The 27,348-nt window shown below is 46.9% G+C and overlaps 2 protein-coding genes across 3 annotated transcripts in view; one reads left to right on the forward strand and one right to left on the reverse strand.

Moving 5' to 3' along the window:
* The window catches only part of URB1 (URB1 ribosome biogenesis homolog), a 77,390-nt gene extending 74,729 nt beyond the window's left edge, over positions 1-2,661 (forward strand). The window contains exons 38-39 of the mRNA XM_061415089.1: positions 148-720; positions 1,896-2,661. Of these exons, the coding sequence (XP_061271073.1) occupies positions 148-720; positions 1,896-2,077 (755 nt within the window). The 3' untranslated portion in view covers positions 2,078-2,661. The remainder of the gene's footprint in view (positions 1-147; positions 721-1,895) is intronic.
* A 2,875-nt stretch (positions 2,662-5,536) lies between these two features.
* On the reverse strand, positions 5,537-20,050 carry MRAP (melanocortin 2 receptor accessory protein). Of its 2 annotated transcripts, XR_009736131.1 has the most exons (4): positions 19,523-20,050; positions 8,804-8,903; positions 7,427-7,670; positions 5,981-6,068 (listed from the first exon to the last, which is right to left on the reverse strand). XR_009736131.1 is itself a non-coding variant. In XM_061415308.1 (3 exons), the coding sequence occupies exons 1-3, from the start codon at positions 19,797-19,799 to the stop codon at positions 5,861-5,863; spliced, it is 585 nt and encodes a 194-aa protein (XP_061271292.1). In that variant the 5' UTR covers positions 19,800-20,038; the 3' UTR covers positions 5,537-5,860. The 2 variants fall into 2 exon arrangements, 1 of the variants encoding a protein (XP_061271292.1); XM_061415308.1 differs by lacking the exon at positions 7,427-7,670 and having other exon boundaries at positions 5,537-6,068; positions 19,523-20,038.
* Between the last annotated feature and the right edge of the window lie 7,298 nt (positions 20,051-27,348).

The raw sequence follows: 27,348 nt of genomic DNA on the forward strand, positions 1-27,348 counted from the left end.
AGGCTGGGTGCGTCCTATGGGAACCCAGCTCTGAGCTGTGCCCTCCCCTGCGTGGATGCCCCACCCTCTGCATCTCTGTGGGGACGGGGAAGGGGGGAACAGCAGTCTGATGCCTTTTCTCTTTTTCTCTGTGTGTGCGGGTAACAGAGATGCTCAAGGAGAAGAACAAGCCCAGCGCGCCAGCCCGAGCCAAAGGCATGCGGGCCCGGAAGCGGAGACCTGGCGAGGCGGAGGAGGCGGCCGACCCCGAGCTGCCGGCGTCCGCCCTGGAGGCGTGCAGCGGCCTCCTGAGGTCCATCCTGACCCACTGGGCACCCGAGTTCCCCAGCGCCGACCCGGAGCGCGAAGACCCGGGCCCCGTGGGTGCCGTCGCCTCCCTGGTAGCCGGCTGGGTGCTGCGCTCCGCAGCCAGGAGTACCCTTGGCCGGGCGGACGCGGCGGGCCTCCTGGGCTGGCTCAAGAGCCACGTCCTGCCACAGCCGGCGGTGGTGGCTGAGCTTCTCCGCGATGGCACCGTGACGAGCAGCCTGTTCCGCCTGTACAGCCGGTTCTGCGGTGCTGTGGAGCCGGCGGGATCAGAGGACCGCTTGGCCGGCCTCTTCAACGCCGTCCTGCTGTGCCTGGTGGCGGCCCGGGGCACCGCGGGGATCCCCCTCCAGCCGGTGCTCGAGACCGTCCACCTCTCCTCCCTGGACGCCGAGGAGGATGCGGACACACGAGGTAACGTGGGGGGCTGGGCTCGGAGACTGCAGACTGCGCGGGGTGGGCCTGGGGCCGAGAGCACTTCCCGTTCTCACAGCCTGCGGGTGCTGTCAGTGAAGCCTTGTGGGGAGGACGGCCCTCAGCCCGGGTCTGTAGAGCACAGAGAGTCAGCCTTCTGGGTCCTGAGTGTGTGTGTGTGTGGGGGGGGGGGGGGGGAGGCCCCACCTCTGCCTTCAGGTGAGACCTTGATCGAAGGGGAAACAGTGGAGAGGAACGCCCTCCGGGCGGCCTTGTGTACCCCTGGGGACGCTGCGTGGCTTTCTAACTTCCTACTGTTATCTCACACAGAGAATTAGGTTGCACCTCATGGTCACAAGCACACACACTTGCACATACAGGCACCCAAGTCATAGTTCATATGCGCGGCATTTAGTGGGTGCTTGATAAAGGTGTGGGGGCTTCCCCAGTGGTGTTAGCAGTGAAGAACCTGCCTGCCAGTGCAGGAGACGTGAGAGATGCAGGTTCGATCCCTGAGTGGGGAACATCCCCCAGAGGTGGGCAGGGCAACCCACCCCAGCATTCTCGCCTGGGGAATCCCCACAGACAGAGGAGCCCAGGAGGTGACAGTCCATGGGGTTGCAGAGTCAGACACGACTGAGCGACCTAGCACACGATACAGGTGTGCCTGTGTGGATGAGGCACCGGCAAAGACCGTAAGAGGATAGCAGGGAGGCTGTGGGCATGTGCAGGGGGCTCCTCCGCTGTCAGGAGGGTTGGCCCTTCAGGGAGGGCTGGAGGGGGCCGGAGACTGGGCGGGGCCACAGCCCGGCAGGTGAGCTCACCTGGTCGCAGGGAGCCCTGCTGTCTCCCCTGGCCTGCAAACCTTCTTGTCTGTGCCTGTGGCCCAAGGGCCACCCCTGCCAAACTTCAGTTGTGGTTCTTGGCCTGGGTGGGTCAGCACCAAGGAAGAGGCTTACATTCAACACACAGTCATCACGTGAGAAAAGAGAGGTTTTAAAACGAACAGGAAAGATGAACCCAGCGGTTGAGTACAGGCAGGACTAACGTATCCACACGCTCACCGCAGGTTGCCACCTGGGGCCGAGCAAGCCCCGGGTCACCGTGCGTGGGGTGGGCGGCTCCTTCCCAGCTGACCGGCTTGCGTCCTAACGGTCTCGTTGTCCCTTCCTCAGCCGCCGCCGCGTTCCTGGTATCTCTGTACATTAAGGACATCTGGCTGGGGGCCCAGCGGCCAGACACCCTCCTGAGCCACGTCCGGATGGTCCTCGACACCGCGGAGGACTCGGGAGGGGGCAACGAGGAGGCCATCGTCCGGCTCTGTAGGGACATCGCGGCCACGGTCCCTGACATCTGACTCCTGCGGCTGGCACCTCCGGCTCCAGGTTTCAGGAGTCCGGTTGAGTCAGGGGTTTCCATGGAAGGCCTGTGAGACGCAGGCTGTGCGTGTCGACCTGCTGTTCTGACAGGAAATGTTGGCTTCTCTAGGTGACTGATACAAAAGAAGCTCAAGGGACCGTGTATGCAGAGAGGTCAGGGTTACAGTGGGCCTGGGTGGCCCTGGGCCCACGAGCCCTGGTCAGGGAAGACCCTTCCTCTGAGGTGCTTGTTGTTCCTCAGAGAAATACCTCAAACTGAGGTAACGCTAAAGTTGAAATGTCTAAAAGTATACGAGACACAGTTGCATGAAGAGAGATGTTTCAAGTTTCCTCTTCATAAGAAGTCACAGCAAAGCTTTGTGTAACTTTTTGAATAAATAAACCTTTCCAGTATTGTGTTAAAGGTATTTTACTAAATAAAAGGATGTTGTACTAAATTCTTAAAGTATAAAACTATTTTGTCTTCTGCTTGGAAAAGACTGCTTTATATTTTTAAAAATTCCATTTGAAAGCAAGGACTTTGAATTTTATAACTTGTTAATAAATGTCTATTTTTGTTAGATTTGGTGTTTCGTTTTTATTGACTGAAGCACAGACTATTTTTGTTCTACAGAAACCTGTATTTTAGAAGTCAGGATTTGACTTTTAAGATTCCTGTATAAATTGATATTGTAGCTGACAAACATTGAATATGAAATTTCATGCATTTCATGCCAGGTAAAACTCGGTGCTGTTCCTTTGAAGCTCTGCACGTACCATTGTGCCACGTCGGCACACAGCATTCCCGGTCTGTCACTGGGGAGGTGGCTGTTTATTTACCCTAACGGCATTTATCACCTGGAGAAGGTCATGGCAACGCACTCCAGTATTCTTGCCTGGAGAATCACCACGGACAGAGGAGCCCGGTGCCCAGTGGGCTACAGTCTATGGGGTGCACAGTCGGACACAACTGAGCAACTAACCACATGACGTTTATAGCCCTGGGAATGGCTTGGTTCCAGCTTAAGCACTTATACCTTTGTTTCCCTCCAGTGTTGTTTAGACTCTTTGGTGTTTTTATTTTTATATAATGACTTAAGGTTCTTAACTAACAGAAGCAGCTGATATTAAGAAGAGGTGGCAAGAATACACAGAAGAACTGTACAAAAAAGATCTTCACGACCCAGATAATCATGATGGTGTGATCACTCACCTAGAGCCAGACATCCTGGAATGTGAAGTCAAGTGGGCCTTAGCATCACTACAAACAAAGCTAATGGAGGTGATGGAATCCCAGTTGAGCTATTTCAAATCCTGAAAGATAATGCTGTGAAAGTTGCTGCACTCAATATGCCAGCAAATTTGGAAAACTCAGCAGTGGCCACGGGACTGGAAAAGGTCAATTTTCATTCCAAACCCAAAGAAAGGCAATGCCAAAGAATGCTCAAACTACCACACAATTGCACTCATCTCACATGCTAGTAAAGTAATTCTCAAAATTCTCCAAGCCAAGCTCCAGCAGTACGTGAACCATGAACTTCCAGATATTCAAGCTGGTTTTAGAAAAGGCAGAGGAACCAGAGATCAAATTGCCAACATCCGCTGGATCATCAAAAAAGCAAGAGAGTTCCAGAAAAACATCTATTTCTGCTTTATTGACTATGCCAAAGCCTTTGACTGTGTGGATCACAATAAACTGTGGAAAATTTTGAAAGGTGGGAACACCAGACCACCTGACCTGCCTCTTGAGAAACCTGTATGCAGGTCAAGAAGCAACAGTTAGAACTGGACATGGAACAACAGACTGGTTCCAAATAGGAAAAGGAGTTCATCAAGGCTGTATATTGTTACCCTGCTCATTTAACTTATATGCAGAGTACATCATGAGAAATGCTGGGCTGGAGGAAGCACAAGCTGGAATCAAGATTGCCAGGAGAAATATCAATAACCTCAGATATGCAGATGACACCACCCTTATGGCAGAAGGTGAAGAAGAACTAAAGAGCCTCTTGATGAAAGTGAAAGAGCAGAGTGAAAAAGTTGGCTTAAAACTCAACATTCAGAAAAACTAAGATCATGGCATCTGATCCCATCACTTAATGGGAAATCGATGGGGAAACAGTGGAAACAGTGGCTGACTTTATTTTTCTTGCCTCCAAAATCACTGCAGATGGTGATTGCAGCCATGAAATTAGAAGATGTTTACTCCTTGGAAGGAAAGTTATGACCAACTTAGACAGCATATTGAAAAGCAGAGAGACATTACTTTGTCAACAAAGGTCTGTCTAGTCAAGGCTATGGTTTTTCAAGTGGTCATGTATGGATGTGAGATTTGGACTATAAAGAAAAAGCTGAGCGCCGAAGAATTGATACTTTTGAACTGTGGTATTGGAGAAGACTCTTGACAGTCCCTTGAACAGCAAGGAGATCCAACCAGTCCATCCTAAAGAAGTCAGTCCTGGGTGTTCATTGGAAGGACTAATGTTGAAGCTGAAACTCCAATACTTTGGCCACCTGATGGGAAGAGCTGACTCATTGGGAAATACCCTGATGCTGGGAGGGATTGAGGGCAGGAGGAGAAGGGGACGACAGAAGATGAGATGGTTGGATGGCATCACCGACTCAATGGACATGGGTTTGGCTGGACTCCAGGAGTTGGTGATGGACAGGGAGGCCTGGTGTGCTTCTGTTCATGGGGTCGCAAAGAGTCAGACACGACTGAGCGACTGAACTGACTGACTGACTGAAGGTTCTTACCGAGACAGGAGTAATGCTCTGTGCATTTATCCCCTTCCTACAAGTTGGGCTGATCATCTAGAAGGCAAGGAGTGTTCACTTCTCCTGTTCCTTCCCCTACAAAATGCCCACAGTGGTGTTCTTAGGATATTCTGAAGCCAGAACGCTATGTTTAGATTCAAGTTGGAAAGGCCATGTGGTCCTTTCTCCCTCTGTGTATCTCTGGAGCCCATCATTGTCCCTTCCCCCATCTTCCCTTCTAACCCACTGCCCCTGGGTCTGGCTGGCCAAGCCTGGCCCTAACCTGGCAGAAATATTTTTTAGTCACATGAGATGGGGTGGGGTGAGGTTTGTGGGCTTCATGGTGTGATGCTGGCTCCAGACAATTTGCCCGGAGGAAGCTCAGGCCCTAGAGAACTAGGTCCTTCGGGGGTCTCAGGTCACATGAAGTTACACCCAGCACGGGACCCTCCTGCCAGTTGGGCTCAGGCCCTGCCTGCTGGACCCGGCTGCATGGAAGGTGTGGCTTGGGTCCCTTGACCACAGTCAGCGAGCCTGGCTGGGCAGGCGCTGTGGAGGGGTGGAGGGGAACCTGGCAGGCCCTTCACGGGTGCCCTAAAAAAGGTACAGATCAGCCATGTGAACTGAGAGTCATTTATAAAAAGAATATTGCAGAAGTAGTAGCTGAAACTAAAAGGTGACATAGTAAAGATTAGTAAATATATTTTCATCTTCATTCATATGTATTTTATTTTTCTGTCCTCAACGCAAGCATAAGCAGTGAGTGCACTAAATAAAAAGGAGCAGTATTTGTGCCTATTTCCCTCGGTTGGCTGGGCCTGGCTGCCAGCCCAAGATCAATGCATACACATGCCCTCTGGTGGAGTCATTCTTGACCCACTTGCCCATCTTGTTACATAAACAGGCTTTCAGAGGGCACCTGGGTTTGGGGTGTTGGTGCTCCCATCGAGAGGTTCTGTCTGCAGGGGAGGCTCACTGGGCGTGTTGCTGACGTCAGCTGGTGCCCTGTGGGTCCCCACCAAGGGCTAGTTCCCAGAGGAGAGCAGGATGGTCCCTGGGGCACTGAAGTTGAGGGGCTCTCTCGTTGTAGCCGCTGGACAGCCAGGATGCTCCGGCGTCTGGTTCCTCGACTGAGCTCGGTGGGGCCCTGGGGTGCTGGGTTGCCTCCAGATGCAGAGCGGGAGGTTGAGGCCAAGATTCCAGGAACATGTTGGGGGCTGCTGAGTGGCGTTCCTGTGGACAGAGCAGATGGGAGAAGACGTCCAAGCCGCCAAAGGAAGGGTCCTTCCTGGGGACTTCCTGCCTGGCCAAAGCCTAAGGAGGAGGTTCTCCCCAGGCCAGAGCCCCTCTGCCAGGGGAGCAGGCCCGGGGGTGGGGTGGGGGTCAGCTTGGCTCACCGAGGTTACGTCGGTGGAGAAATAGAAGAGAGAAGTGCTCAATGGTAACCTTGACCTTGGGACTTTCCCTCCGACCTGGTGTGTCCATTCACAGCTGGGAGGCAGGGAGATGGAGGGGGATCTGGTCGATCTTCCGTCCACCCATGTGGTTGAGTGCAGCTCGTCTTGTGTCTCAGCCAGAGACACGTTCTCCCTGGATGGACCCTCCTGCCCTTGAGGTGCCGTGGCAGTGGGCAGTCCGCCTGCCTTCGGTTCCATCAGTGAAATGGGATGACAGTAACAACTGCCTCGTGGCATCAGGGTGAGAGGAGACCATGAATTGATAGGTGTCTAAGCTAGAGAACTGGGCCACACGTGGTTACAACTGTAACGTGAATGAAGAGGGTCAGGAAGGGACGCGCAGGGAAGCACTGCCACCTTCCAGAGGGCCTCAGACGACACTAGCATGATCTTTTTTGTTAAATAGTTTTTGTTTTGTTTCAGCATGGGAAGAATGCCTCTTTGGGAAGCAACTCACTATTCTCTTTCTCAAATCTAACTTAGGACCCCTTGGCCCTCCCCGAGTGAAGGAGGAAACAGAACAGGCTCTATCTTGAAAGCAGGACTCCCATAGTGGGCCTGACTGTGGACTTTGAGCTATATGCTCAGTATCTATGGGAAACCAGGCCCCCAGAAGGAAGAGCCCCAGGGCTCTCCATCGCCTAAAAGAATACCCTAATTATCTGTGTAACTGAATAGAATCATACATTCTATTATGCTTATTGGGGTATGACCACAGGCCTATTGATAATTGTCCACTGTTAACTACCTAGGCTTAAGGCATATGAATCACAGGTTAACTTTGATTGTATCTTTCTTTTCCTTTGTTCAGTCTAGTTTCAGGGAATTTGGGGAAGTGGGTTTGGGCACGTACACTTAAGGTATATAAAGTTTTCACAAAAACTGATGGGGGTCCTTGGCTAAAAGGAGACTCTGCCTTGGGCCCGTGGGTATAATAAACTGCACTCCACTATCTGCATTGTCCTTCTGAGTGAGTTTTTTTCTGGGAATGCGTGGCTACAACAGGGAGCATTCCTTGTCTGTCACAAAGTCCCTGGAGAGTGTTTTGTTTAGCAAGCCACGTGGCCGGTCAGGGGTGGGGAGTGGGGAACAGTAGCTCAGGAGATGGGAGAGACCCCCACGTGCCCACTGGACCTTGGAACCTTCTGCTGGGACAGGGGCTGGCAGTCCTTAGCACAGGGCTGGCTCCAGGTCACCTCAGAAGAGTAGAAGACAGAGGCGATTTCTTTGGCTGGTTTGTCAGGATGTCTCTTGAGGGTGAGAACCTGCTTAGCTTCAGTGTAAGCTCTGAAAGCTGAAGGACTAGGTCTCCTTGCTGCTCCAGACCTGGTCCCCGCCTCCCATGCCTCCCACTTGCAACCGAGGGGCCCTGAAAGACCTGGTGGGTGAGACACTGTGGCTGGGCGGGTTGGGGAGGGGCTAGAAGAAATAGAGCCCCCCACCCCCACCGAGGCAAGCCTGTGCATCTTCAGAGCCTCAGGAGTCTGGCCGTGAGCCCCCACCCCACCCCCAGGCACAGGGGCTGCCCTCTGGTTCCCTCAGAGGCTTGGAGACTCCTCTTCCCTTCCTCTCAGAACAGCTCTGCTCACCTGTCCCTGCCCCCAGCTTCCTGTGCCGACTCCTGGTTCCCACTCCCCACGACTTGGTCCAGAATAGGGGCCCAGCCCTCCGCCCCCACCCCCGCCCCCCAGGTCTTCCTCTGGACACGCCAGTGCCTCCTGAGCCCAGCTATTGTCCTGCCAGGCCACACATTTCCAAGGGCAATGGCTAGCCCTCAGTCACCCTCTCTGGGTTAGTTACCCATCCCTGGTCCCATCAGCTATGGCAGGGAGACCGGTGGTATAGAGCCCCTTGGAAGCATCATTCTTAGGACAGCGGTGGCTATCTTGGGTGGATTAAGCCAGAGGAAAATTGAGTGTGGGAGGCCAACTGCATGAACACAGGAGAGTGAACGTCTAATGAGCTCAGCTCTAATTACTGCTTGGAATGCGTGGGTTGCCTCCAGTTGAACCACAGAGATACACAGTAGGCATCTGACAACAGAAGGTGGCCGTAGATGAGGGTCTTCGCTTTCCTGGTGAACTGGTGACCTGATTGGCACAGGGTCACCTTGGCTTCATTATCTGCAGCAGCTTAATGGAGGTACGTTCTATACATAACGAAGCTAAAATGTAAAATCCAGCCATCTTTAGTATGTTCCCTGAGCAGTGAGACCATTACCACGATCGTTGAAAGAAACCCCCTACCCCTGAGCAGTCACCTTCCTTTGCTTCTCCCCAGCCCTGGGCAACCACTAAATCTTCTGTCTATGAGTTTGTCTCTTCTGCCACATTTCACATCAACGGAGTCACACAGTGTGTGGCCTTTCGTGTCTGGCTTCCTTCACGTAGCACGATGTTTCTGAGGTTCATCCAGGTAGCACGAATCAAAAGGCTTTATTCCTTTTCATGGCCAAAGAGTATTCTGCCTTGGACATAGTGGCCCCTGTTTACCACACACCCCCGTCCTTACCTTGTCTGTGGAGAGCCTGACCAGGACATGTAGAGAAGGATGAGGAAGAGAAAAACCACGAAAGCTGCCAGGCTCACCCAGAAGGCGATGACGATCGAATCTGTGGGTGGGGACATACACGTCGACGTCAGTGTGAGCTCACGTGCCCCACGGTCCCCACGTGCTGCGGAACTGGGGCTCTGGGAGAGACCCTTCTCAGTAAGTGGCCAGTGAGAAGATTTTCCCGTCAATAACCACCTTGAGGGATTCCCTGTTGGTCCAGTGGTTAAGAATCTGCATTCCAGTGCACCGTGTACATCCCTGTGTGCTGAGTCGCTTCAGTCGTGTCTGACTCTGTGTGACCCCATAGACTGTGGCCCTTCTGGCTCCTCTGTCTGTGGGGATTCTCCAGGCAAGGATGCTGGAGTGGGGTGCCATGCCCTCCTCCAGGGGATCTTCCCAACCCAGAGATCGAACCTGTTTCATAGGTCTCCTGCCTTGGCGGGCAGTTCTTTACCACTAGCAACACCCAATGCAGGGTATATGGGTACAATCCCTGGGCAGGGAACTAAGATCCCACGTGCCACAGGGCAGCCAAGCCTGCTCCAGAAGTAGAGAGCGTTGCGCCACAGCAAAGACCCAGCACAGCCAAAATAATAATAACAATTAAATAATACTGAAAACCTTGGGAAAGAAAGAGGCAGCAGGGACTTGGCTTTTTTCCCAGAGAGACTAGTCACTGGGTCAGTTTAGGGTGATGACTGAGGGGAAAACAGTAAATGAAACTGGGTTCCCATGCCACCACCACCACCCCCGACCCCGGACTTGATTTTTTGGCTGCTTTTGTTGCTCAGAGTGGGTTTTCCCCTCTTCCTTCCTCCCAGGAAGGAGAAGAAAGTGCTGTGAGCTATTTCATGTGGCATGACAGCCTCCTCTCTCCTGTGAGGACTGCAGCCCCTACCAAGAGCCTTCTGCAATCAGCTCAGTTGGGGACCGCTTCAAAGACCCCAAGATCAGAGACTTAGAAAAATGATATGCACCAGAAAATGCTCCTAACCTGCTCCGGGGAGGGCCAGGCTGTGGAGATGTCACCCAAGGCTGCCCGGCCAGGCTGCGGGAGGTGAAAGGACATGGTCCCTCTCTTTTTGGGGCACAGGGCCAGCTGGGGAGCTGTGGCAGGAGGAAAAAGCACCATTGCAGCCACCACTCTGGCTCTATCAGTGGCTGGAGGTGAAAACACGCAGGAAAATCAGGAAAGATGCTCAGCCTCTTCGGGGCCCTGGTAGAACCTGGTGGAACCTGGCCGTTTGGAGGTACCTTTATCCAGGGCTCTGGGTCAAAACATTCAGCAAGTTGCTAGGGAACTGTAGGAATGTGTTTGTTTCTCTTGTTTGTTTCTATGGCTCTGGGCCCAGAGTTATTGTTTTAGTAGCTAAGTCGCGTCCAACTCTGTGTGACCCCATGGACTGTAACCCACCAGGATCCTCTGTCCATGGGCCTTCTCCAGAGGATCTTCCTGACCCAGGGATCAAGCCCACATCTGCATTGTGGGCAGATTCTTTACCACTGAGCCACCAGGGAAGCATACTGGGTTCATAATTAGTGTCTGCAAGTATCTTATCCCAGACACACTCTTGCCCCCAGGACAAGATGCCCCAGACTGAGATATGCTAGGCACCTACGTGTATGACCCAAGAAAGCCACTGAAGGACGGTAATCAACAGGCATGTAGTAAGCGCTTATGCAAGTCAGGCTTTGCGGGGGGCTGTTAAGGATCCCAAGGAGGCCAACCTTGCCCACCAGAAATCGCTGACCCCCTTTAGGGTTCTGCATCTGTCCACCAGCATCCTCCTCGACACTCCTGCTACAACCACCAGCACTAGTCCTGCCCTGCCTCCTGTTCAAACAAACAAGATTTCCGTGATGTATTCAGGTTAAAAAGTGCTAATAAATAGGTAAATAAATCAACAAATAACTAACTGAATGGATAAATGATTAGAGATGTATGGGGTAAATAGTAGTCATTGAGTAAAACTGTTGCCTCTGCCTCTATGACCCAAGACAGCTAGAGGGAGAAACTAAAATCTTATGAGTTGATTTTAAATCCTAAAAGTGTCAAAAACAGGTAACAAGGAAAAGATGCAGTATTGGCAAAAGGCCTCATGGACTCCACCACCTTGAAATGTATCAGCAAGTTGGCACTCACACTGCAGAGAGGCAAGGACAGCAGAGCCCCTCAGGCTGACTCACACCCTCTCTGCTTTCTGTCCCTGATCTGAGAAATGGCTGGCCTGCCCTGCAGCATCACACTGTTAAAGGGGATGTACGGGCTCCTGGGAAACAGGAAATGAGGTTGCTGCTGTCTGTACTAAGCTTTTTTTTTAATTTTTAAAAATCCACGATCTGGGATAAGAAATCTACAAAATGAGCCTGGAACATCTTGTCTTCCAGAAAGCAAAAAAGCTATAAAAACCCAAACAAAGCAAGCTCCTAACATAGCCAAATGTGTTAGTTTCAGGTGTACAGCAAAGTGAGTCATCGCTCTCGCTCTCTCTCTCTCTATATATATATATACTTATATACATACATACATATACACATGGCTTCCCTGGTGGCTCAGCTGGTGAAGAATCCACCTGCAATGCAGGAGACCTGGGTTCAGTCCCTGGGTTGGGAAGATCTCCTGGAAAAGGGAACGGCTATACACTCCAGTATTCTTGTCTGGAGAATTCCAAGGACAGAGGAGCCTGGCGGGCTACAGTCCATGGTGTCGCAAAGAGTCAGACACGATATACACTGTTTCTTAAATTCTTTTCCTATATAGGCCATTACAGAGTATTGAGTAGATTTCCCTTTGCTGTATACAGTAGGTCTTTATTAGTTTTCCATTTTATGTATAGTAGTGTGTATATGTCAATCAAAAGAAGCCTCTGACTTTCGAAGTGTTCCTTGCCTGTTCACTGTGTATTATTCCCCAGAACCTGCTTTAATTCAACTCTGTCCTAAAGAGTCACAATTTGTCGTCTAACCCTCAGAGTATAAGAGTATATATGTTCTCAGAAAATTTGGTTTGGGAGTTCTAATGTTTAAGGAAGTTTCAGATTTCTGCAGACACTAATGCTCTTCTTCTTTCATTAAGAAAAAAAAAAAAAAAAAAACAATGCAGGATTTGAGATCTTTGGTACCTAGATAAGTTCCATCAGAGCCTCAAAGAAAACATCATCAGAAACTGAGCAGTTGAGACGCCCTTTCCCCTCTCCCAGGCTCACTCTGTCTGTCCTAGCCCTTGGTCATTATCTCCAGATGCTGAGCAGGAAATGAGATGATACCTCTTCCAGAACACAGAGTCTTCCGAGAAGTGAAATTTTAATTTTGTCAGACCAAAAGAGCGAACAGCAGACACCAGCCGTTTCCTGCACGGTGTTCTCTTTCATCATGTGCTTTTGAAAACGGCAGCCAAGAAAATAGGGTTTTTCCCTCTTCCTCCTGAAGGGTCAGCCTAAGTGCTTGGAAAGAACATTTTGTTACAAGGACAAGAGCTGTCATTCTCCAGGGTGGGAACAGTTTAAACAACCGTTGAGTTTGTCTTTACAACAAAGAGCACCAGACTGGCTTGACAATGAAACTGGTTCAGTCATGGAAAACTCCTCTTCCCTTCCCTCTTCTCTAGAGTCCCAGGAGAAAGTTAACAGCAAGATTTTTCCCTTCCTGGGGGATAAAAATGGGGTTAAGAGCCTAGACCCTGGAGGAGGTCAATTTTGAGTTCAAATTCTGACTTGACTATTTCCAAGCTTTGTGATCTCAAGCCATCTGAGATTTTTACATCTCTAAATCTGTTTCCTCATCAGTTAAATGGGGATAATAGCGTGTGTTATATAGGCTGTTATGCAAATTAAATAACATGCATATGTAATGCCCATGGCAGGATTTCCTCATTTAATGGTTGTGAAATGATCTGTACACAGAATTAAAATCATTATTTCTGTTAAGAGTGTTTTGTGGCAAGTGATGTCGCTGCTTCCTTCAAGCTCCCTAAAACGTAAGCTATGAGTAAAGGTAATTGTTCTTGTCAATCCTTCACCTGCTTCCATAGTAATAGAACTCCTCCTGTAGCTAGGCACATGGCTGCCTGAGATAAAGACTATATTTCCCAGCCTCCCTTTCAGTTAGTATGGTCATGTGACAAGGTTCTGGCCAATGAGATGTGAATGGAGCATTTGCAAGCCGGCTTCTAGGAATCCTGCGGAGATGGCTAGATTTCTAACACATGCATCCCTTTGTATCCCCTTACTCCGTTTTGCTGCCCAGAACATGGATGTGATGGCTATAGCCAGGATTGGAACATGATGGTGAGGACACATCCCAGGGATGGCAGAGGTGTGAGCTGAAACAAAGCCAGTCCTTGAAGACTTCATGGAGCTGACCTACCACCCTGCCCTGAAAACTTTTACATGAGAGAGAAATCAGTCTGTTTTATCTGGTATTCCATTAATGTAACCAATTTTCTCCACTGAATCTGGACAAAAATCAATAAATGACTTCTTAAATGAACATACCAAAACTGACAATTCCAAATAAATGCTGACTTTCAAAATAATCATCCTCTCTCTACTGTGGTGGTGGTGGTGGTTTGGTTGCTAAGTCGTGTCAGACTCTTCAGACACCGCGGACTAGAGCCTGCCGGGCTCCTCTGTCCATGGAATTCTCCAGGCAAGAATACTGGAGTGGGTTGCCATTTCCTTCTCCAGGGGATCTTCTTGACCCAGGAATTGAACTCAGGTCTCCTGCATGGCAGGCAGATTCTTTACCGACTGAGCTCCGAGGGAAGCCCTCTCTACTGTAGAGTTAGGTAAATTTTCTAAAATACCTATATTGATCAAACATTTATAAATTATACTTTTGGAATTACCTTCAAGGATACACACACACACACACACACACACCAATCTTGCCACTTTATGAGATCATATCCTTTTTTTTTCTTGAGATCATATCTTATTTTCAATACCCAAATGGTACCAATCACTTAATTTCATTCACCTGATTGGTTTATGGGTGATTCTAAACTGTTTCCCAGAAGCAAATCCACCTTCCAAAGAAATACATAATGTATCACTGTGGACATTTCATAGAATGTGTCAGGGCCACCAAAGTCAGTTCCAAAGGACGAGTACCAAGCAGGTTTTGAGGAATGACGGACTCATTCAAGTATGACAGCTCCACACGAGGCTAGCTTGATGGGAAATTTGTTCCAAGATCACATTCTCAATCTTTGTTTAAAAATCGCTTTCGCTGCTTACATTGCACCCATGGAACTGACCATCTGCAGAAGGCTTAGACATCATAATAAAAGTTGTGGGACTTCCCTGGTGGTCCAGTGGTTAAGGATCCACCTTTCAATGCAAGGGATGTGCATTGGATCCCTGGTTGGGGAACTAAGATCCCACATACTTGCAGGGCTACTAAGCCCACCGGAACCAGAGAGCCTGGGTGCTCTAGAGCCCGTGATCCTCAACAAGAGAAGCCCAGTTGCATGCTGCGACTAAGTGCCACAATGAAGACCCAGTACAACCAGAAAAAAAGAACAAGTTGTAACCTGACTGAAAGAGATGAATAGCATCATCGACTCAATGGACGTGAGTTTGAGCAAACTCTGGGAAATGGTGAAGGACAGGGAAACCTGGCATGCTGAAGTCCATGGGGTCGCAAAGAGTTGGACACGACTGAGTGACTGAACAGCCACAACAACTTGAACTTGATTGCTCTGACCAGGAGAGAAGATTTATAGAAATCAATCTTTACCCTAAAGTCTATTCACTGTGTTCAGAAGAAATTGGCTAGTGATTGTTCAGAAGAGATTGGTTAGTGATGTGTTTTTGTTCTTCTTCTCCCAGCTGTTGGAGAAGCAGATGAACAGACTGCCTTATTATTGAAGCTGCCAGAGGCAGTGCCTCAGCAGAAGTCAGTGTGGGCTATGACAAATTTTTTCTAACTGGTAATTAAAGGAAGAAGACATACTGACCTAAGAGGTAAATAATACCAGGTAAGGCCAGGCACTACCCAAGGGAAATCAGTCCGCCTCCACACTCCCTGCAAGGGAGCATTCAACCAGTATTTGGAGACTCATTGTATTAACATTATCTGTATTGTCAGTGTAAGATGGGAATATGAGATTGTCTTTTTTTTCTCCAGAGCTTAGCCTCTGAAAAAGGAACAGAATCAAATGTGGAATCCGTTTGTTCAGGCAGGGTCTCAGGAGACAGATTTCTGTTTTCCAACTTTTTGACAGGGAGATTCTTAACATTTCCATGAAACAGAGGCCATGTCTGAAAATCACAGGGGTGACAGTCTTTGTGAAGTCCCTGTAACAGAATCACACACCAGATTTCAAGCCTTCCCTGAGGAAGGGCAACCCACAGCCTTCAACTCAGCGTTGAAGGCTCATAAAAATGTGTCTGCATCCCGAGATCTTTCCAATTATCCGTCCAACCATGATGGAATAAATTCCACCGTCTGGGCATGAACACATAAATCTTAAAATCCTTCCTGCTTGTTAGGTTAACACATGAACTTGGGTACTTTTTTCTTCTATTTTTGTCTTTTTCTCAACTTGACATAAGTCAAACCCAATCTGGCCTTCACCATGCCAACCCGCTGCCCCAGGGGACCTTCTAGTGAGGTGGTCTGAGGGAGAGCTTTGCCTCTCTGTCTCCCCCTAAAGCATTCCTGGCATCTTTCTGTCTTTCATGTGCACAGACCTGGGGCGTGACGGTTTGTGATTTGTTTGACTGGGATGGAGATCCAACCCAGAGAAACTGGCAAGGAGAGAAAGTTGCATTTGTCAGCAACGGAGGTCACCTGCCTTCTGTGGCTGACCTCTGTCCAAGCTCACCTGGACTCACACCTACCTTCCTCTACCTTCAAACCCAAGTAACAGAGTGAGAGGGTAACAGGCAGGAAGGCCAGGGGTCTCCAAAGGGAGGAAATAGCCTGCAAGTGTCAGACATTTTTCTCTCTCTTAAGCGGCAGGAGGAAACAAACTAGCGATATTTTTTCCTTCTCTGTACAAATTTAAAAGGAGGTTTCTCTTAAAATACTGTGTTGCCATAAGGACACCTGGTTTCGCCTGAAGTTAACTATTCTCAAACCTAGAGATAACCAAGGCCTTTTTCTTATGGAAATGTTTGTCTTAAGCTATGCTAATGTACTATGCGTTTACGCCAGACTCTGTCTCCAAGTCGGTTCCGCCTCTTGGCTCAGAACCTACTTGACAAACCAGTATGGTATACTCAGATATTGTTCCCCTAATCTATGTAAATGAAGCTATTTGTATGGTGGTCTGCCCTTCTTCAAGATTCAAGTTAATCATTTTATGGCCCAGGTTGAACCATTTGGTGCCAAGATTATCCCAAAATGAATCTTATGGGTGAGGGGCCTCGTGCCATTCTGAGTTTTAAGACATTCCTTTCTTTCATTAACAGACTGCTAGTGACTATATACAGTCCATGGGGTCACTAAGAGTCGGACACGACTGAGCGACCTCACTTTCATTTTTCACTTTTATGCTTTGAAGAAGGAAATGGCAACCCACTCCAGTCTTCTTGCCTGGAGAATCCCAGGGACGGGGGTGGGGGTGCCTGGTGGCCTGCCGTCTATGGGGTCGCACAGAGTCGGACACGACTGAAGAGATGTAGCAGCAGCAGCAGCTCGTATTTCTATTTTTTTTTTTTCCTGTTGATGGATGGGTTGTGTGGACTTATGAAATAATAAGGTGGTTTCCATTTTAAGAGAAAAAGTTAGTTTTCAAAAGTAGCTCCCCAAAATATAAGGAATAGTCACTGCAGTCTCTTTGTCATTCCTGGAATATACCAGGCACTCCTCTGCTTCAGAGCGTTGGCCCTTGGTGTTCCTAAAAGGTTCCTTCCCAAGACATCGTCAAGACTTAATCTCTCATCTCTTCACAGGCCACAGGTGAGGCCTTCACCAGCCTTCTTCCACCCTTGGGTCCCCGCTCTCCTAGCCACCTTTCCCATTTGATTTTTCTTTGGAGCACATCTTGCCATCTGCCATATTTTTCTTGTTTATGGTGAACTGAAAAGACTGCCTCCAGTTTGTTGTTTTGCTTATTTTTGGCTGTGCCACACGGCATGCAGGATCTGAGTTCCCCAGGGAGTGAACCCCTGCCCCCTGCCCTGGAAGCACAAGGTCTGAGCCACTGGACCTCCAGGGAAGTCCTCTGCCTCCCATTTTTAACCCTTCTTGCACTGGAACCCATCTAATTCCCTCCTCCTGAATCTGGCCTGGGCTCACCAGCTTACTTACCCAAGACACAGAGCTAGTAAGTGGCAGAGTTAAGATGTGAATTACAGCCAACAGGCTTAGAGTCCATGTACCTAGACTCGACAGAGTCACTGGTCCATGGCTGGTCACCCAGAAAAAAACAACAAAAACTAGACAGTTAACCTATTCAAGGTGCAAACACCCCAGCGGGGGATGGAGTTTTGCCTAGCCCCAAATTTCTTTCCCAGAGACAATAGAATAAAAATCAGGACATGAAGCCTGGGATATGTGAGACACAAACAGGAGTAAAGGGGCCCAGAAAGAGCACCTCTCTCTGTGGATATCAAAGATTCCTGATACCTAGGACTTGGGCATAAAATGCTATTTGGCAGCCTTTGTGATAAATTTAGAATTAACTTTCTAAGACACTTTTGTGATACACTGTATCTTTCTAAGATACTTTTGAGACAAAATATTCTTTTAAGATGGATTTCCTTTTTTCTCAATAAATGAGACTTAAAACTTTTTTATTTGTTTGTTTGTTTATTTTTGGCCATACCACATGGCTTGTGGGATCTTATTATATTTCTGACCAGGAATTGAACCCTGGACCCTGGGCAGTGAAAGCACCCAGTTCCAACCACTAGACCACCAGGGAATTCCCTTGAAATGTATTTAATAGAGTTTAATGTATTTGTTTGGAGTTCCAGTAAGCTGGGTAGGTTTCTTCAAACTGTAGATATCATGTTTTCTATACTCTGTATGCAGATATGAAAGAGCTATTTAGCCAGTCCCCTAAGATGTATAACTTGAATACTTTCTATAAAAATACCAATTGATACTTACTTTTCATAGGAGGGACACAGAGCCTGGCCTCTCCCTGTGAGTGTCAAAAGTCCTCAATATCTAGGTTGTCCAGGGTGGGGACAGTGACTGGTCTCTCTGGCAAGATTCCTTACTGAAATAATTGTAATTGGGTTTGGGAATTTGAGGAAGAACTTATTTGACCTCATATCTAGTTCCCCAGGTTGTAAATGTCCGACTCTAGTTCAAAGTGCAAAAAAAAAAAAAAAAGAACATCTCAAACCCCACACACAATTTAGAGAACACCAGCCATTTTCCCCAGAAATGTAAATTACCTGTGGGTAATGGGCAGGGGCGGAGATTGAGATCATGTGTTCTAAGCTCCTGAAGTTGCAAACAGCCTCCCAACACAAAGCAGCGGGGATCAACTTTGGAGCCCAGGTGATGAGTGAGGTGTCAGAAGCCGAGCTAGAATTTTATTTAATTTGTGCTCATTTTAAAAAGTCCTTCCTGAATGCATATCTATATGTTGTCCAGGTCAGCATGGATCTTGAAGTTCTGAACTTTTGATAATATCTGTGAGTGGGCTTTTATTTCAAATCTGCCATTTTCTCCCTATTACTCTATGTCTTCCATATTGTGAGTTACATGTGAAGAAACTGCATTTTCATTTCATGGGTATATAGCTTGTATCAGAAAACACACCAAATCTATTGTCCCCCCAAAAGTTTTGCTACAGTGTCAGGAATACAGGAAGTCCTCAGCAAACATGAAACAGAAGTCCTTCACTTCTGGAAGGTGGATATGACACAGGAAACAGAACACTTCCTGACCAGACATTCTATAGGACTTTCCCCAAGGACCCTGCCAGGGCTCTGCCTCCTTTTATTAAATAATATCAGTGATGTGAATTTCAGTTTTGAGCTGGTTTGTAACAGACTGTTTCTTTTCATATGGGAAGTATTGTGTTCTTTCTAAGGACGCATTTATTTTTGACAGACATTATGTGTGATTGTAGTGAAGTTCCTGAAACCTGAGGGACTTCAGGATAGGCAGAAAGGATGGGTTCCCGGAACTTTGTTTTCATTTTGTTTTTTATGCTCATTTCCTCATCTGACTTGTTATCTGGTCTGAGTAACTGGAATAATCAGAGAAGATTATTGAGAAACTACTGAGTTACTTCAGAGATAAAGACTGGGCAGATTAAGATGAAGAAAAGGCTGTTAACTTGTCTGGTGGTCCTTCCTGAGACCATGAAGATGAAGCCTCGCTGGGTATTTTTAATAAGAATTAGTCACACATCTTAGAAGTGAACACAGTAGCTCTCTCCCACATCTACATGGAGACAACAGAAAACTCGAAATCTACAGTTTGAAGAAACTCATCTAGTTATTGGAGCCCTAGACAAACATAACTCTATCGAGAAATCTGTCTTACCAGTGTAGTCTGCCCCCAAAGTGGCTTAGTTTCTCAAGAGGCTAGTTTTCAACTTATTACAGAAGATAATAGATACACCCTCCATTCCCTTCTGTCTATGAGTTCAGAGTCCCATTCTGCCTTTCCCGTGATATCCCGGGATTCATAAGTGAATGGAGAAAAGCCATTTGCGCCAACCCCCAGCCTCTGATCGGCTGGCTTCCCCAGTTCAGGACTCACGTTTATTGGCTCTCAGCTTCTTCTCATCCACGGGCATGAGGTCCAAGTAGTCCAGGTAGTATTCGTAGCTGTAGTACGGGGCAGAGATGTTGGTTCTATTGGCCATGCCTGCGTCGCTGCCCGGTGGCCCTTCCGGAGCTGCTCCGAGCTCGCCAGGAGATGGCCCCGCTGATTTGTGTAAAATCATCCAAGTATGTCTGTGGGTCTCTGAACTCAAGGTCTCCTCACTTATCAGAGCTGTGGGGCTGGGAGGAAGGTCGGGGGGTGTGCCTGACATCTTTAGAGTTCAAGTAGAGCAATCTATCCCGCCTGGCTTGATGCCGCTCCAAAACAAACAGAGTACGAGGCGGGAGCCTGAGGTCCCTGTGCAAGTGCTGGTTGGCCCTCAGCATCCAGACAAGAAAACAGATTCCCTCCAAGACCCTCGAAAGATACGATGTGGACTAGGACTAGAAAGGGCAACCACTTTGGGCCCTAAATAATTAATTGAACCAAATCAAGAGCCTGGCATTGCCAGGCTTGACTTGCATTAAGGCAGCTCTTGGTACCGTTAAGCAACCAGCAAATCACTGGCCTAGATTTCTTATCTGAGGGTGGAACCTGAGTGATGTCAGCCTTGAACTTGCAACCTCTGTCATGGACACATCACCACTTCATTAAACCCAAAGAACACCCTGCTCCAAGGGGGTGCACGTCCCAGCTTTCATGTGCGCTTCCAAGAACCAAGCAGTCAGCTGCCTCTGTTCAGACTGGGGAAGCTGTTTTCCAGGTCAAGAACCCGCATGGATTGTGTTCTTGGGAAACAGGGCCCCAGGGTTCACCAGTCCTTGGCTGATGACAGACTCGACAAGGATTCATTTGGTCAGGGCCTGACTCCAAGTTGTACACTCACTTGTCTAAGAGCAGAGAAACAAGCAAGAGGAGCATTCCAAGTACTGGAAATGAGCAGGACTAAATGTGATAAGCTCCCTAAAATTTAGCTTTTGAGAATTAGTGATGAAGTCAAAACACACACTGTCATGGGGACTCTCCCTCCAAGATCCTGACTTTCTAGTCTTCTTGACTCAAGTCTACAGTGCCAGAGGAAAGCTGGGCATTGATGGTGTAGGCAGTGAACCCAGATAAATTCAGGCCACCTACAAAGGTCCATGTGGTCAAAGCTATGGTTTTTCCAGTGGTCATGTATGGATGTGAGAGTTGGACTATAAAGAATGCTGAGCACCAAAGAATTGATGCTTTTGAACTGTGGTGTTGGAGAAGACTCTTGAGAGTCTCTTGGACTGCAAGGAGATCCAACCAGTCTGGCCTAAGGAAATCAGTCCTGAATATTCATTGGAAGGACTGATGCTGAAGCTGAAACTCCAACACGTTGGCCACCTGATGGGAAGAACTGGCTCATTTGAAAAGACCCAGATGCTGGGAAAGATTGAGAGCAGGAGGAGAAGGGGACGACAGAGGATGAGATGGTTGGATGGCATCACTGACTCAATGGACATGAGTTTGAGTAAGCTCTGGGAGTTGGTGATGGACAGGGAGGCCTGGCGTGCAACAGTCCATGGGGTCACAGAGTCGGACACAACTGAGCGACTGAGCTGAACTGAACTGAATTAAAGGATAATTGCTTTACAATATTGTGATGGTTTTTGCCATACATCAATGGCACCCCACTCCAGTACTCTTGCCTGGAAAATCCCATGGACGGAGGAGCCTGGTAGGCTGCAGTCCATGGGGTTGCTAAGAGTTGGACACGGCTGAGCGACTTCACTTTCACTTTTCACTTTCATGCATTGGAGAAGGAAACGGCAACCCACTCCAGTGTTCTTGCCTGGAGAATCCCAGGGACGGGGAAGCCTGGTGGGCTGCCATCTATGGGGTCACACAGAGTCGGACATGACTGAAGTGACTTAGCATAGCATAGCATAGCAATGTGAAAAACTCTCACAGACACACCCAGAGACACTGTTTAATGAGATATCTGGGCTTCTGGTGACGCAGTCATGTTGACACAGAGTAACATCAGCCTTCCCTCCTTCCCTGCCCTCTACCCCCTCCCCTTTCCCCCTCTTTCTCCTTCCTCCATCCCTCCCTCCCTCCCTTCCTTGATACATTTTCCAATTGAACACACTTTAATTTCATCAGCTTGAAATTTTTACTTCAGACAAAACACCGATTGTTCAAATGAATTCATTGATTGCTCTGGTAATAATCTTGACTTTTAAAAACCCCATGGAATTTGCCTGCTAGGAAAACAGATTTAAAGCGTGTTTTCTCCTTTGACATAAGTAAGAACTAATACTCCCATCAAGGTCAGCTCTCTGAGATAACAATGACATGTTCATATTAACAAAGACCTCCAAGACCTTGACAGTTGGCCTTGCTTTTCTTCTCACTTTAATTTATAAACCCAAACTCGAAGGTAAAGTTGTCTTTCCTTCCGTGTTTTCTTTTACAGGAGATGCGCACACTTGTTAGCTAGCCTTGTGGCCGCAGACCGAGTACAGGGCAGAAGGTGAAGAGAAGAAAGGGGAGAGCAAACACTGGCTGAGCAGTGCCTGAGCTGGCTGCTCTGCTCTGTGTTTCCTGCGATTCTCACAATACTCTGCTCGGGGATTGGAAGCCTCTTTTAGAGGGATAACAGCCAGGTAGGACAGCCTCCATGCTCTGCCCAGGACACCTTGAACTTGCAGACTGGTATGCAGTCATGTTATGTGGCTGCCATGACAAATTACCACAGACTTAGTGGCTTAAAATAACATAGATTTACTATCTTACAGTCCTGGAAGTCAGAAATTCAAAATGAGTTCTGGGGCTGAACTGTGGAGTTGGAGAAGACTCTTGAGAGTCCCTTGGGCTGCAAGGAGATCCAACCAGTCCATCCTAAAGGAAATCAGTCGTGGGTGTTCGTTGGAAGGACTGATGCTGAAACTGAAACTCCAATACTTTGGCCACCTGATGCGAAGAGTTGACTCATTGGAAAAGACCCTGATGCTGGGAGAGATTGAAGGCAGGAGGAGAAGGGACAACAGAGGATGAGATGGTTGGATGGCATCTCGATGGACGTGAGTTTGAGCAAACTCCGGGAGATAGTGAAGGACAGGGGAGCCTGGCGTGCTGCAGTCCATGTGGTCCCAGAGTCAGGCATGACTTAGTGACTGAAAAATAATAACAATTATCTTACACTCCTGGAAGTCAGAAATTCATAATGAGTTCTGGGGCTAAAATCAAGATGTAGCCAAGACTGTTTCCTTCTGGTCACCCTGTGGAGAAATCTGTGTCCTTGCCTTTTCCAGCTTCTGGAGGCTGTCCTCTTTCCTTTAAAAAAAAAAAAATATATATATATATATATTTAATATCTATTTATTTGGCTGCACCAGGTCTTAGCCGCAGCACCCTGTGGTGTGCCTAACTGTTAGGTGCGGTGTGTGGGGTCGGACCTGGCCCCCTGCATTGGGAGTGTGGAAACTTAGCCTCTGGACCCCCCGAGAAGTCCCTGTCCTCATTCCTTGACATGTGTTTCCCTTAGACCTTTCCGTTGTCACGTCACCTTCTTTTTCTGCATCAACTCTCTCTCTTCCTACCTATGAAGGTACCCACGCCATTTTGACCACCCAGACAATCCAGGAAATCTCTCCATCCAGAATCCGGAGTTCAGTTATATCTGCAAAGTCTCTTTTTGCCATATGAAGTCATATTCACGGGTTCCAGGGATTAGATGTAGATATTGGAGGCGGGGGACTATTATTCAGCCTGCCACATGGGGCAAACAGTGTTGTGGGTATACAAATCCTTAAACACAGTGCCTCTCTCTGGGGTATCCGTTGTTGTCAAAGATTTTTGGTAAAAAGTTACTTTTTAATATTTAACAAGCATGGGTATATAACAGAGAAAATTCAAAATTTTCATGACTTAAATTATTTTTTATCATAGGCAATTTTAAACTTTTGCAAAAGCAGCAAGAATAGTATTTCAAAACTCCATGGAATCATCACAGCTTCAACTACCATCAAGTCCTAAGTAACTTGGCATCTGTAGCTCCATTCACTCCCCTCATTCTGGACTACTGTGTAGCAAATTCTAATACATCATTTCATCTGTAAATATTTCAGTATGTATCTCTAAAGGAAAAAAATTTTTTTAAGTAAAACCGTGGTACTGTTATCCCACCTAAAAATAGTTAATTCCATCAAACATCCAGTCAATACTATAATTTTTCCAGTTTGCCTCATAATTCTTTTACAGTTATTTGTTCAAATCAGGAGGAAATGAGTTGCATGTGTTGCCGTTGGTTGAAATGACTCTCAAGTCTTGTTAAATTTGTAGACTCCGTCTTCCTCCTACTTTTTTTAAAATTTGGAATTTCTTTGTTGGGGAAAAAGTTATCGACTCTGAAGAGTCTGCCAGTTAGAGCCCACGTTGTGTTAGTCATGTTCCCCATTCCCTGCATTTCCTGGAAAGTGAAGTTAGACCTAGAGGCTGGATCAGATTTAGGTTCAATTTTTTATTGACAAGAATACCTCATCGGTGTTGTGGTGTCCTACCTTCAGGAGACACCTAATGTCTGGTTGTGTCTTTTCTGTGCAATATTATCAACCAGTGATATTCATTGTTGAGATCCATTGAAAAGTGAAAGTGCTCAGTCGTGTCCAACTCTTTGCAACCCCACAGATTGTAGCCTACCAGGTTCCTCCTTCCATGGGATTTTCCAGGCGAGAATACTGGAGTGGGTTGCATTTCCTTCTCCAGGAGATCTTCCCAAACCAGTGATTGAACCCAGGTCTTCCGCATTGTAGGCAGACGCTTTACCGTCTGAGCCACCAGGGAAGATCCATTAAATATAGTAAAAATGATGATTTCTCTTTTTTGTGTGTGCCCACAAGGCTTACAGGATTTTAGTTCCCCAACCAGGGATGGAACCTATGTCCTCTGAAAAATAAAAATCGTGATTTCCTTATTCCATCATTTCTTTTTCACTTATTAGCTACCATCCTTCTAAATAAACAAACCAAAAAAGGAAAAATATCTTTGTTTATGAACTATCTGGTTACCTCAAATACAGTTCATATCAAGGTGGGATAAATGTTGATTTACTTCTTCTATTTGCCAGTTTTCAAAATAATAGCTGGGCTTTCTAGCATCGTTCAGCAGTGAACAGTGAGAGGTTTTGTTTGTTTTGAGCGTGTGCAATGAAGCCTTCTTGTGTGTCCCATCCGTTACAGCTACTGTCTTTACCAAGGCACAGTTTACCTCCTATTTGGAGAGTGAGAGCCTCCTCATGTTGGTTATATTGGAAGTTTGCTTTGTTTGGGTTCTATAGCTTTTTTGCTTTTTGGAAGACAAGGTGTTCCAGGCTCATTTTGTAGATTTTTTATCCCAGATCGAGGATTCAGCCATTTCTCCAAGGACTACTGGTTTTTTAGTGGGAAATATTCAGCTATCATAATCTGGATGTTAAAGGTGTTAATTGCTACTGAGTTGGTTAGTGTTAAGGCCTATTCAACCTGGAGAGATAGGAATTGTTTATTCTTTAAAACAAAACAAAAAAAATCATGAGTTCATACTGATACATTTTTTTTTCTATTTTAATTTTTTTCCCCTTTTTCTCATATGTGCTAAGTCGCTTTAGTTGTGTCCAACTCTTTGTGACCATATAGACCATAGCCTGCCAGGTTCCTCTGTCCATGGCCTTCTCCAGGAAAGAATACTGAAGTGAGTTGCCATTCCCTCTTCCAGGGGATCTTCCCAACCCAGGGATCAAACCTGCATTTCTTGTGGCTCCTGCATTGGCAGGTGGGTTCTTTACCACTAGCGCCACCTAGGAAGCCCTTTTCTCATACTGATACTTTTAAATTCAAAATCATCACCACAGAGGCTTTCCTTAAGCTTAACTTCCGTAGCTGCATCTCTTTTTCCCAAAACTTAAAATCCTATTCTCCCCAAGTAATACTTAATCAATACACAATGCATACACAGTCTCAGAATAATGTGTGCTTAATCGCTCAGCCGTGTCTGACTCTTGCGACCCCATGGACTGTAGCCCACCAGGCTCCTCTGTCCATGCGATTCTCCAGGCAAGAATACTGGAGTGGGTTGCCATTTCCTTCGATCCAGGAATCAAACCGGGGTTTCCTGCATTGCAGGCAGACTCTTTACCAACTGAACTATGAGGGAAGCCCTTAGAATAATAATATCAATATCAATAAGAACATGATTACTGAAAACAACTTACGATCTTTTGTGAGGAGGCAGGGATTTTTGTTTGTTTTATTTGTTTTTGCTTCTTGTTTTGGGTTTGTTTTTTTTTTTTTTTGGTCCTTAGAGTATCTCCATCAAAATATATATAGTCAAATTTATTTATTTATTTATTTTGGTCATACTGAGTGGCTTTTGGGATTTCAATTTCCCAAACAGAGATCAAGCCAGGGGCCCCAGCATGAAAGTGCCAAGTCCTGACCACTGGGTCATCAGGGAATTCCCTCAACTTCATGTTTTAAAGTCACTTAAAATAGTTCTACCTATGAAGTTATGCCACCATTAAATATATTAGATATTTCAATATGTAGAGATCACTTTTTAAATAGTTTTATGGTTATGTAATATTTATTCTTATATTTACATGATTCCAAAATAGAATATTACAAACTAAGGTATATTTGTAGACAAATTCGTTTCTACAGAGCTTATAAAGTCTGTATTCTTACTGGGTAGGAAACTGCCTGCTTTCCTGCACAATAGTCCGGGCAACAAATTATGGTGTCGAACTTTTGAATTTTATCAATCTGATAGCTGAGGTATTTGTTTTCAGTGCAGTCAAAAAATGAGTGTGGTAGAGAATATATTAAAAACATTAAATATTTGCTTTTCTTTAACTGTGATGGACATGAGTCTGAGTGAACTCCGGGAGTTGGTGATGGACAGGGAGGCCTGGCGTGCTGCGATTCATGGGGTCGCAAAGAGTCGGACACGACTGAGCAACTGATCTGATCTGATCTGATCTGATGCATGCCACATTCCTTGTTGCAGCACATATTTGAATAAGAAAGGATATGTTCAAGATACATTTTAAAAGTTCAGTTGAACTTCCCTGGTGGCGCAGTGGATAAGAATCCACCTGCCAATGCCGGGGACTCGGGTTCCATCCCTGGCCCAGGAAGATCCCACATGCCATGAAGCAAGTAAACCCCTGTGCCGCTGCTCCTGTGTCCACGCTCTAGAGCCTGCGAGCTGCAGCTACTGAAGCCCGCTCACTCTAGAGCTTCTGCTCCACAATAAGAGAACCCATTGCAGTGAGATGATCACACGTAGCAAGGAAGAGTAGTTCACACTCGTAGAAACTAGAGAAAGCCCACGCAAAGTAATGAAGACCCAGTGCAGCCCAAAATAGAAAATAAGTAAATAAAAATGATTAAAAGATAATAAAAGTTCAGTTATGTCTAAAAATGTCCACTATACATGGATCAAGATTACAGTGATAAGCGATTCCAACCTGAAAATTACTTGCCCTCTAAATTTTGAACTTTTCCAGCTTCTGAAATTGAGCTGTTGATGAGGAGTCTAAAGCCACTCTGATTCTTGCACCTTTTTCTTTTCTTTGAAACTTTGGAATCTTTTCTGAAGGTTGAAGTTCGGATATTTTACAATGCTAAGTCATAATGTGAGATTATTTTGTTCTTTGGCTGGGCAGTTGGTATATCCTTTCCATCTAAAGAGTCACATGTTTAGCTGAGAAATTGTACTATTGTGTGTGAGTGTGTGTTAAGTTGTTTCAGTCGCATCCAACTATTTGTGACTCTATGGACTGTAGCCCACCAGGCTCCTTTGTCCATGGG

Source organism: Bos javanicus, chromosome 1 (assembly GCF_032452875.1).
Source record: "Bos javanicus breed banteng chromosome 1, ARS-OSU_banteng_1.0, whole genome shotgun sequence".
NCBI classification, from domain to species: domain Eukaryota; kingdom Metazoa; phylum Chordata; class Mammalia; order Artiodactyla; family Bovidae; genus Bos; species Bos javanicus.